We start from the raw sequence: 12,185 nt of genomic DNA, 5'->3' as shown, positions 1-12,185 counted from the left end.
AGTGCGCGTTGCAGAGTCAGATCAAGCCTTTGCTTTGGTAACACTGACAATGATGACGACAAGAGGGATGAGAAGCTGCATCTGTTTGCATGTGAGGAGCAGGCTGGCACGTTGGATCAAAAATACGTTCAAACACAAAGTAGTCCTCACTGATTGGCAAACCAGACCACCTGTGCGTTCAGACACGTGACATCTCGATTGAGATCACCGATTCTCCAAATTCAGCCTTCATGTCCCCTCGGATGAGATGTCGCAGACAAGTCTGACCACCCCATCAAATGTGACTGAAGGTTACCCCGTGACAAATCTGACTTTGGTGGTACTTCTGCTCATCCCCTGTGTGGTCATCCTGCTGCTGCTGAACTGCTTCTTTCTGGGTTACAAGTTATTGATCCTGTCAAAGAAGAACAACATCAGACGGCAGCGAGAGGACGCAGAGGAGATGCTTTTGCACTCCACGCTGCAAAGAGTCAGAAGAGTATCCGACGTGGCTTTCCCCTCTCTGCAGGACGCCAGGAGAGCTTACACGTCTCTGTCGGAGCCCGTCCTGCCCCATCCTGTCACCTCCTCCAGGGCTTCATCCAGGGAGAGGGCCGGGCTGGATCACAGGAACCGGCTACTGAGGCCAGATGGCGGTTCGGGGTCCCGGAGGGCGCCGAGCACCATCCAGGCCACCTCCTCTGCGACGGGTTTCACCCCCAGACTCGACCTGCCCTCCGGCTCACGGACACACAGCATCAGCAAAACTGGATGGTGCAAAAGCGCACCGGTTTTGCTGCAGTCCAGCGATTCAGAGGCTGAAATCAGAGTGAACCTGGTGCCGCCAAATTCTCCAATGGTGAGTGGTCCAGTGTGGGTGTCACTAACTCAAAATAAAGAGGTCTAATGAGTACGCCGACACTGTGAAGTTATTAGAAAGTAGTGGAGATTGACTAGTTGATATCCTTTCAGAAATATAAGTACATATTCACATTTGACAGTGTTTTAGGTCAGTGATTCCAAATTCAAGTAATTGTGCTCAAACATCAAACAGGCCGGATCAACCTTATTGGGGGGCCCCGGGCCAAAAATGAGCTGCTGGGCCCCAATTAAACACCCGACTTCTTGGTGTTTATTTATTGCTCCAGTTTTCATGTGTGGCGATTTCATTAATTATGATGTAAAGTATGTAAGGTCTCATAGGAAGATTTTGAGGTCAGGCCTCCAAATCAGCTAAAAAAACCCACAGCCACTTCTGGGGCCCATTTATCTCAGTTTATATTTGCTTTAGCACTACATATTTTCATGCTACTAAACAAAGTTTATTAAATTACCACAAACCTATTGGGCCGCTGAAGGTTTGGTGTGTACGCCTGTGGTGGGCTGGTTACGTAGAGTCTGATACCCATTTGACAGTTATCGTAGCCATCAGAAACACCAGATTAGCTGCTACATTTCAGCAGCGACAGGGGCGTATCACACGGCCCATACAAACAATAACAAGTCAAGGGAGCTTAATGAGACAGAGAACTGATGAATGTCAATCAGGCTTACAAAAACTCATATTGTATACATTATTTTATCAACTAGGAAAGCTATCATGGCTTTTGCCCTGTCGGCCGACATTGTTGTTTGTTTTGTCAGCTGACAGTTACATGGTTACCCCCCTGGCTGGCACATTACACTCCATTTAACAGCTTTCCTGGCCCTCGTCATATACCAGCACACTGAAATGAAGTGAACCCACTCACTGCTTATACTAAATCCCCTGCTCTGTCTATTTGGTTTATTCCAAGCAAATGGCAAGAAGGAAAACTTTTAGACTACATCAGTAGGAAAAAGCCCACATTAAATTGCGGCTTGAGTCAATTTTATGTCACGATAATCTGCAATAAAGCAAGAAATCTCTGCAAAATCACCAAGATTATTTTAAAAGTAACACAAATGTGTCTCCCCAAGATTGAACCTTTATGTTTAAAGCACACATATTATTTCTAATGCAAAGTATGAGGTCTTTATTTTTTTCCTCTGTTCACAGCTCAGGACAGAACATGTGGGTCGTCTTCATCGGAGCAGTGCTTACGAAATCCTGACAGACGTGAACCCGGGTGTAGCAGTGCACGCGTTTGACAAAGTGGACACAGAGTGCGAGTACGCCAACCCACCTTCAGAGGCGTCCTGTCTGAACACGACTGCAGTGGGTCCTGGACTGGACAGCGACTTTGGTGCAAGTGCAGGTAAGCTTTGGTCTCCTTCAGCAGCACTGTAATAATCAATGTGACTGTCATCAATAACTAATGACACTGCTGCGTCAAAAATAAGTAGACTGAGGTACAGTATGATGTAAACACTGTCTTGTCTTGCTGGGAGAAAGGCTTTAAAGAACCGGTGAGGAATAAAAAATGATCTTGTTCCTGCTTTCCATACAGTTTTTAAACAAAATACTCACCATTTTTTTGCAGGTGTCTCCCTGCGGATTCTGTCAGACAGTGACGGTCTGTCTAACGGTGTCCTGGCTTCAGCCCTCGAGTGGGATTATTACGACCCCTGCTATGTCAAACAGAATAATGTACCCAAACACAAACACCACCGACCTGCAGTGCACACCAAACAGTACTGGGTGTGATATTTTCCATCTGTCAGTGTGATTAATAGTTTTAATGTTTATTTATTTATTTTTATTACTTATTTATTTCATTTAAATAATGCACTGTTTTATTTTTTTATTTTTTGGAAAGAGTCTTTATTTAGTTTGTCTCACTAATAATCACTACTTTATAAGGACACATTTTTTTCTACAAATGCACTCTGCTACTGAATTTGTTCAAATTGTGAAATATTTAAAATGCACCTTCACTTAAGTTATCATTAAGTATTTATCATGCACCTCTTTCACCTATGCTATTGTTAATAGTAGTCACTGTCATGTTTACAGGGCTGTTCAGCTAATTCTGGATTCCACAAACATTCACATTAAGATTAATATTCACTGCTGTTGATTTAAATATTTTGATTCACTTTGAATAATAAAGACTCATTTATAATTGAGGTAACTGCCTCTTTATTATCTTTGCAAATGAAATAATTTAAATTATTGTCACACACAGAGAATGAAATTTGCAGACATATTAGAGGTCAGGATTCAATAAATCAGACTTATGTCAGTGCTAAAGAACAAATATAATTTTGGGTTTCAGGTGATGTTCACTTTTTTTTCTCCATTTTTTGTTGATCTCCGCCTTTACTATTAAACTGATTTGGAAATCTGCTAAGTGCCATTCCTTACCAGTAGAGGGCACTATAGTTTAGTGTTCTCTATCTGTACAGTTTTACTCTGCACAGACAGAAGCCAAAGACTTCTGATGATACCAAGAATTTTACTGTTGGCTTATCCTACACAGTGACATAGTAAGAGAGATACAATGATTTAATGCTTTACGTTTGCTTTTCATAAATAAAATGTTGAGAAAAAGAAAGCACTGTGGCTCCAGCTGGGCGTACAGTGGACTGACAAGCAAAAATATTCTTAATCCAATTCATCTTGCCCTGTTATTTATTTTTTACATTACGCCGAGACTTAGTTTGATTTGTGCATGAAACACACCAGCATTTGCTTCCTAACTGTTGAGATGCAGGATTTTAAGAAAAAACTGTTAGAGGTGTGGCTGTGTCCTATATCAGCATTGGTTTGAGTTTTTATATTCTGTTTCATCATCAAACTGCATCTTGTGGTCCATCATGAATTAAAACAGAAAGTGACCAAACCAGGGCTGCACAATATGCAAAAATAAATGTGATATGAGTAGCAATTTTAGGGGAAAGGGTAATGTTTTCATTTCATTTTCCCTGGGGAAAAAAAAAAAAGATTTTGTTGCAGCCTGTACCAAACACGCATGTTACCTCATCCGGAAAACGATTTGCAGGCTCTGTAACAATACAATGCTTCATTTATGACAATACGTTGACACACATTTTACCTTCATCAAAATATCGTAGCTCCTGTGATTTGGAAACAGCAGCTCCAAACATAAAAGAGGCAATCGGGTCAACTAGTTGGAATACTTTATTCTCTGTTAAGAGATATCTGTACATTAAAGTTCAAGTGCCACTTTTTTTTTTTTAAGTTCATAGAAAGTATAACTGACGTTGCACTGTGTGAACATGAAAACAACCAGACCGAACAGCATCACCTTACTCGAAGCTGGAGAGGAAAGTCAACACAATTTGCTTGAGTTTAGCATCAGAAGCCTCAGAGATTTTGCCATCAGCCCTGCAAATCAAGAACAGATCGGTTACAATGTAAAGTCAAAACATTACTTGCCGTGCCTAAAATGCCCAGAAGTTCTTTAACTCACCTAATCGCTGCCAGCAGGTCTTGGTGCTGACTCAAGATGTGCTGCAGGAAGGCCTTCTCAAACTTGGTGATCTTGCTAGGCTCCATTTTGTCCAGGTGTCCCCTCACACCAGCATAAATGACCGTTACCTGCTCCTCAATAGCCATTGGAGCTGGAAGCACGCAGTCACGATACATGAGACAAATGTAGGACAGACATATTTTGTGAGGAAGCGTGTCATGCTGAATGGAAATACTCACAGTACTGTCCCTGTTTCAGGAGCTCAGTCAGACGGACACCACGGTTCAGCAGCTGCTGGGTGGCAGCGTCCAGATCAGAACCAAACTGAGCGAAGGCAGCCACCTCACGGTACTGGGCCAGCTCCAGCTTCATGGTACCGGCCACCTGGTGACACGCAGAGGTCAACAAGTCAGAATCAAAGACATTCATTGTGATAAAAGCTGCAAAATGGGTGATAATAAAGAGGGCTGACCTGCTTCATGGCCCTGGTCTGGGCGGCAGATCCGACACGTGACACGGACAGACCGACGTTGATGGCCGGGCGAATACCTTTGTAGAACAGCTCGGTCTCCAAGAAGATCTGTGTGAGCAAACAGCATTTAGTGACCGCTTCGGGATTTTAATTGGGATGCAGCGAGTCACACGCTCACCTGTCCGTCTGTGATGGAGATGACATTAGTGGGAATGTAGGCTGACACGTCACCAGCCTGTGTCTCGATAACGGGAAGGGCTGTGAGGGAGCCGCCGCCAAAGTTGTCGTTCATCTTGGCGGCTCTCTCCAGCAGACGGGAATGCAGGTAGAAGACGTCTCCTGGGTAAGCCTCACGACCGGGGGGACGACGGAGCAGCAGGGACATCTGACGGTAGGCGACGGCCTGTAGAAACAAACACACGAGGTGAGCTGTACGGCTGCTAACTTTTAGATTTCCTTTGTTGTTCGGACTCTGTGTTGCTGTTTTTCTTGTTCAGGTCTTTGTCTCAGTGGGACAAACGTGCAGCAGCTGGATTTCTGCATTAACTAAAATTACCAACCTGTATCCAATTTAGTATCTGACCAAACGTTTCCTCTTCTGAGATATGACGTTAAGTAATGGCCAGAAAAGCGTTTCTGCAGAACATTATGATGTCACACTGAAGTTGACCTTTGGCCTTTTGGATATAAATCATATAATCACTTTGTCATTTTATCCTATTTGACATTTGTGTCAAATTTTGTCAGACTTAGCGAATGAATTATTGAGTTACAGCCAAAAATATGTTTTGTGAGGTCAAAATGACCTTGACCTTTGACCATGACCACAAAATTCTAATCAGTTCATTAAGTTCAAGTGGATGTTTGTGCCAAAGTCACCGAAATTTCCTCAAGGTCTTCTTGAGATAGTGCGTTCACAAGAATGAGGCAGATACAAAATCAGTGACCTTCACCTTTGACCACCAACATCTTATTAGTTTATTGTTGACTTCAAGGCGACGTTTGTGCACTAAAGGTGTTCTTGAGATATTGTGTTCACGAGAATGAGACACAAGAGGTCACAGTGGCCTTTGACCACCAAAGTCTATTAAGTTCTTAACTGAGTCTAAGTTGACGTTTGTGCCAAAATTGAAAAATTCGCTCAAGGTGTTCTTGAGAGGGCGGAGAGACATCCCAAAAACATAATGCCATCAGCCACGACTATCCCCTGCACAGAGGGATAATCAGACTCACCTGCTTGGACAGATCGTCGTAGATGATCAGGGCGTGCTTGCCGTTGTCTCTGAAGTACTCTCCCATGGAGCAGCCGGAGTACGGAGCCAGATACTGCAGCGGAGCAGCATCAGAGGCAGTGGCAGACACCACAATGGTGTACTTCATGGCGTCGGCATCAGTCAGCCTCTTCACCAGCTGAGCCACTGTGGACCTCTTCTGGCCAATAGCTACGTAGATACAATACAGCTTCTTCTTCTCGTCGGTGCCGTCATTGAAGCGCTTCTGGTTGATGATTGTGTCGATGGCAATTGCGGTTTTGCTGCAACACAAATTTAAAGGCTAAGCACCATGGATATACCAAAAGATCTGTATTGTGCACAAGTAAATGTTAATTTTGGGCTTTAGAGCCCGATATTGTCAGAAGTTAATTCATTAAAATCACTGCACCACCTTCAAGTGTATTCAAAAGCCTTTAAATAATTACAACCACAGTATAAAACCATGTTGAGATAAATGTACTTTGAACCAATTCAAAATATTTTTTCACACAGCCATGATGAAACGTTAAGCAACAAACCCCATAAAATATTACTTCTACAATCAAAATGGCCATACAGTTACAAAAGCTGAACTACCAACAAGCAGCATGATTAACAGTTATTAAAACATCTTGCAAATTAGCTAGAATCATGATATTTTGCATATTTGTCCCACCCCTTATCAGCATTAGCACTACCACTGCTGTAACTGCATTTCAGCAACACCAGGAACAACATCAAACGCTACCGTGTATTCAAGTATTCACTTTGAGCCGAACCCTCTTACCCAGTCTGCCTGTCTCCAATGATGAGCTCACGCTGTCCACGACCGATGGGCACCAAACTGTCCACGGCTTTGATGCCAGTCTGCATTGGCTCCCTCACAGAGATGCGGGGGATGATACCAGGGGCCTTCAGACCCACACGCCTGCGGGTGCTGGAGCCAAGGGGACCCTGCGGGGAACAAAAGGATCAGCCATCGACCGATGCGACTACTAGTGCTTGTATATAGTCAGATGAAGTGCTTTTATGAGAAGCATTTTGTGTTGCATTTTACGCATTAACAGTGCTGTAGAAGTAGAGTTTACTCGCGCTACCATTTACCTTTCCATCGATAGCATTTCCCAAAGCATCGACGACGCGGCCCAGGAGCTCCTCACCGACAGGCACATCCACAATAGCACCTGTTCTCTTGACAATGTCGCCTTCCTTGATCAGCTTGTCATTACCAAACACCACCACGCCAACATTGTCGGGCTCCAAGTTCAGAGACATGCCCTGGATAAGAGAAGAAACAACAGTTAAGACTTTTTCCTTTCGTGAAGTCAAATTACTAATAACATGGCATAACTGCCCTCCAAATAGATGAAAAACCAACAGATATATAATAAACAGACCTAAGAAAAGTAAGGTATAAACATTTCATCTCTTTGTAAGGCTATTTCCACAATCTTGTCAGACACTTCTAATAACACTCTAAGCCAGTCAGTAGCAAAGCCAGGCACTTTTAATGACGCTGCACGACTGCATGAAGGGCTTACACTGGAGCAGTCTCAAGCAATATCAAACCAATTTTAAAAATTGTTGTCCCCTTTGGTCACATCAGAGCAAAAGCATGGGGAAATCTGATCCAGAATGAAAAGTATTGATGTGTCCCTTTAACCCTTTAAAACCTGAGCAAATTGGCTTGATTCTTGAAGAAAAATAAAAAGGGATGAAGGCAATGAGCAGAAGAAAAGTTTGCAAAAAAATTGTTAAATGTTGCAAGAAAAGTACCTAAAAACAACTGATTAAAAAAATGAAAAAGACAGATAAACAAGTATATGACCTGGAAAAAGTGCTTAAAATGTATAAAAGTGAAATATTAAATCATGAGAATTATAAGTACAGTTTTTCCCTAGCTTTTTTCTCCAGACATTTAAAAAAAATTTCTAAATCTATTAATTTCTTAAACCTTCATCTGAGAATGTAACCCTTTGAAACATGAGCAAATTGGTTTGATTTCTTTCAAAAACATGGAGAAAAAGCAATGAACAACGAAAAAGGAAATCACATAAAAATTAGCAAGAAATTTGCAAAAAGTAACAAGATAATTATCTGAAAATTTGTTTTAAAAAAATGCAACAAATCAAAAAAATACAAAAAAATAACAACAAACATTATCTTTTTGAAAAAGTGCTTAAAATTATAATTTTGTGATGTAATTTTAAATATGCAATTATAATAATTACAAATATAGTTTGTCCTTAGAGTTTTTCATTTTTCCCTGGACATTTTACTGAGCTTTTTCAAAAACATTTTCAAAATCTAAGAATTTCTTGTAATCTGTGAAACATTTCTTACCAAATTGCTCACTGCCTTATTTCTCATGTTTTTGAAAGAAACTGCACCAATTTACTCCAAATGCAAAGGTTTATGTACTTGTGAAAAGCATCTGAAAGCAAGAAAACTGATGTTGCTCCAGGTTTTAAAGAGTTAAGGGACCACTGACAGCAGTTTCAGAGAAAGTAGAAAGCATCGCTGTTTGCCAATTACCTCTGACTACACCGAACATAGACGCTGTTTCAGTGAATGCAACCTTTTCAAATATTCAAGCTGTAATATCATAAAGCCATACAGCAAAAGCTCAGCGTCTCAGGTTTACGTTATCAGTCTTTACCTTCAGACCAGAGGAGAACTCCACCATCTCCTCAGCCTGCACGTTCCTCAGACCGTAAACTCTAGCAATACCATCACCGATGGACAGCACGCGACCAGTCTCCTCCAAGTCAGCACTGGTGTCAGCTCCCATGATCTTTTCCTCCAGAATGGATGATACCTCGGCTGTGCCTTCAATGTGTGTAAAAGTACACTAATTAACAACTTTGGAAACACTACTGGGTAACTTGAATCTTTCTTAAACAGTCGGCCAAGTACAGGTTTCCCAAAATACTGACCTGTTTTCTGCAGCCATGGACGGGTGGTGTGTAGATTCTTGACTCCTACACATGCTGCTGCGACGTTCTTGGATACCTTTAAGACAGCGGTGACAAGTAAAGTCAGAAATTTTACACATGATAATAATATCAAAACAAAGAAAAGAGAAAAATATAATACGATAAATATTATTCATCGACTTTCCCAGTGACTTTGTCACAGTGCTAAGCAAGTTAACCCAATTATAGCCCCAGTTTGGGCCTGTCGTGTATTACCAATACACCCACTCAGAGCTGTGCAGTGTTTGAAAAAGATTTAAGATTAAGAAGAAAGTCAGTTTCTTTTTCTAAACAAAAATGGAAACCAGAAATGATACATCTTTGGAAAATTTTTAAAAAATGCACAAAAAAGGTATGAGTAATTTTATCAGTTATTATTTATCTGTGATATTGCCATATCTATATTTTAATACAAAACAATGCATTATTACTTCAGACATATGTCATGCAGACTGTCAGGATAGGAAACAATCTGGAACTTTTTCTGAGTTTTCTGAGTCTTTTTCTTTTTTTTTCTTGCAGTTGTCAGCATATTAAACATTTCAGTTTTTGAAAAATTTAATTTTTTTTTAAAACATTTTTTAGAAAAACATACCCTTGGCTCTGTCACTTAAATGTAATTTAGGATATTACAAGCATACTATGATCAATTAAAATACAGAGTTTATATGAATAATTTCCATTCACATTTCATTGTAAATTATAATAAGTAGCTAAAATTCATTAAGACAGTCCTATTTCTACACGACCGGGGTCTTCTTCCAAAATAAGAGCGCATTTGAGAGGGGCCCCATGTCATTCAGTCTGCAGGGTCACAGGACAGTCCTCACCTATAAGTCACTAGCTAGACCAGAATAATATCCAGCCTAATGTGAGCCCATATAACGCAATATATACAGCTGTGCGAAGTTTATCCTGGCGGTGCTTTTATAATGAAAGTTAGCATGTCCAATTAAAGCTAAAAGTGAGACAAAAGCTGACCTTCAATGCCAGATTACACGTCTTGACTGCACTTTAGCTTAGTCATAACCGCTGACAGTGTGTTAGCACTTTATCACAAAGCTCAGACATTCATTTTATCCACTCGTCAGCTTTAATAATGGCACATCACAGTGCTAGCTTGCTGCCTGACAGCAGAGTGAAGGGCCCGGTGTCCTCCACTGCAGAGACGCGAGCACGCACAGCACCGCCATGACTTCTTCATTTGAATAAATTTAGGGTTTTCTGGTAAAGGTCGACACAAATTTAACGACAAAAGAAGTTAGAGGTGCTTACAAATCCAGCCCGTCGAGGCAGAGTGCGGGCAAGAGCCGCTGCGACGCGTACTGACAGCATGTCGGTGTCCTGCGGGGTCTGTCCTGCTCCCGGAGCGGAGAGAGAAGGATGGCGGACACGGCAGCCGATTTGTAGAAAGGTCACAGTGACCCGGAAGTACTTCAAAATAAACTTCTTTTTTTTTGTTTCTTATACCGTTTCCTTTATATAAATAAAATATATGTATATTTTGCTTATTTATATGCTTAGATATTTCAGTACTATATTTTCACTTACAGTATTTCATGTCTTAGATTCAGATTTTGTTTCTGCTTTAGTGATTTTGTGCCTTTTCTTTTTTTGGGGGGGGGCTGTTCTCTATTTATCAGAGGAGGGGTGGCTGGGTTGTGATTTCGTTATTTATTTATTTATTTATTTATTTATTTATTTATTTATTGCCATACCCAAAGCTACAAATATTTTTCCCTCAGCCTCCCTGACTGACTTGGGGGAAATGTATGACCATCCTTTCAACATAAATTAGTTGTTAAACTTTTTAAGTTTTTAAAATCTAAGACAAAACCCTGGAGCTGGGGAAAAAGCATTAGTTTTTCACTTTTATTATGCATGCTAATTGGTTGGTGCAAACAGTTTATTTTGGGAAAAATGAGACATGTAGAATAAAGTGAATTAATGAAATATCACTTTTGCTTTGATTCGGTTATTTTTCTTCTGTTGGAAGCTTTTATCCCACATAATGTGTTCAAGGATCATGGGAAATTTAAAAATCCAATGATAATTTCTGTTTTTACAGTTGCTGGCTTTGATAAATGATGTACTTTTGGCATTTTAAAAAAACATGCCCTCCAAACTGGCATGTTTTCTTTACAAAACATGGAGGTAAAATAAATCCAAAATGCAGACCCCCCACCTCCCTAATGAATGTCAAACAGTCCCGAAGACATTTAATAAGCATTGTTAGAGGGAGCCTGAGGGCTCAGATTTTCTTTGCCAATGACTGCTTCTCTGAAAGAACTTGATCTCTGATAAAAATGTATAGTATTTACCTCTGAAATAAATATAACAAAGTAAAAGTGCACAGCAGCATAGTATAGTATCATTGAAATACTCAAGTAAAGAACAAGTATTTCAGAGTTATTACTGTGATGTTAGGGAAATTGTGGTGGTGCGTCTATGGGGATCGTGGGTCAGAACTTTAGACTGGAGATTTTAGAAAAATAATTTTATCAATTTGTCCAGGAAAATGTACGGAAAAAGACAGGTAATAGATTTACAAAGAAAATGAATATTATTCAGCAATAATGATGGAAATGTTACAACACAATCAAATACATACACACACACACACACTTTATATGAAAGTAGGTAATCTTTAACCATTGCACATACATATATGTATGTACATATGTACTGAAAATCAGGAAATAAGTAAAAGCTACAAACATTCATTTTTACACTGCCTAGTCCACCTTTCAATGACTGTAAACTTATTTTTAAACTTTCAGATTATTAAAAAATATTTTATCCTCACTCCTTTTTTTCTGCACTTTAGCTATTTTAACAGTGATTTCCAACTGTAAATCCTTCAGTAATTAATTGTACTTTTTATGTCTTTTGTCTTTCATCTGAAATCTGTATCTTTTATTGCTCTGTAAGAATTTTCCTGGTGTATGAAATGTGCTAAATAAAGTTGCCATGCCTTGCCTCTACATGTTTTTTTGGGTTTGCTTTACTATTCATTTCCATACATGTTTTTGACTTAAAGTAGCTGGCAAATGTATATATGGACACACTTTTCAACAACTACAATAATATATAAGATATTTTCCCTATAAAATGTTTGCATACAGGCAATCCATAAAATAAACTATATCAC

At 40.0% G+C, this 12,185-nt stretch overlaps 2 protein-coding genes across 2 annotated transcripts; one reads left to right on the top strand and one right to left on the bottom strand.

The window, feature by feature from the left end:
• Positions 1-71: 71 nt before the first annotated feature.
• On the top strand, positions 72-3,027 carry hwa (huluwa). The gene is made up of 3 exons (XM_042509595.2): positions 72-838; positions 2,018-2,216; positions 2,442-3,027. Exons 1-3 carry the CDS (start codon positions 248-250, stop codon positions 2,603-2,605), a joined length of 954 nt encoding a protein of 317 aa, XP_042365529.2. The 5' UTR covers positions 72-247; the 3' UTR covers positions 2,606-3,027.
• Positions 3,028-4,024: 997 nt separating this feature from the next.
• On the bottom strand, positions 4,025-10,465 carry atp5f1a (ATP synthase F1 subunit alpha). The gene is made up of 11 exons (XM_042509594.2): positions 10,310-10,465; positions 8,996-9,071; positions 8,719-8,888; positions 7,164-7,337; positions 6,847-7,013; positions 6,040-6,340; positions 4,985-5,209; positions 4,807-4,914; positions 4,574-4,718; positions 4,335-4,485; positions 4,025-4,249 (listed from the first exon to the last, which is right to left on the bottom strand). The coding sequence occupies exons 1-11, from the start codon at positions 10,367-10,369 to the stop codon at positions 4,171-4,173; spliced, it is 1,656 nt and encodes a 551-aa protein (XP_042365528.1). The 5' UTR covers positions 10,370-10,465; the 3' UTR covers positions 4,025-4,170.
• Positions 10,466-12,185: the final 1,720 nt, after the last annotated feature.

Source organism: Plectropomus leopardus, chromosome 20, assembly GCF_026936395.1.
Source record: "Plectropomus leopardus strain MGB_pleo_1.0 chromosome 20, ASM2693639v1, whole genome shotgun sequence".
NCBI lineage: Eukaryota > Metazoa > Chordata > Actinopteri > Perciformes > Serranidae > Plectropomus > Plectropomus leopardus.
The sequence above is the reverse complement of the archived record's forward strand: the minus strand, read 5'-3'. Positions and strand labels throughout refer to the sequence as shown.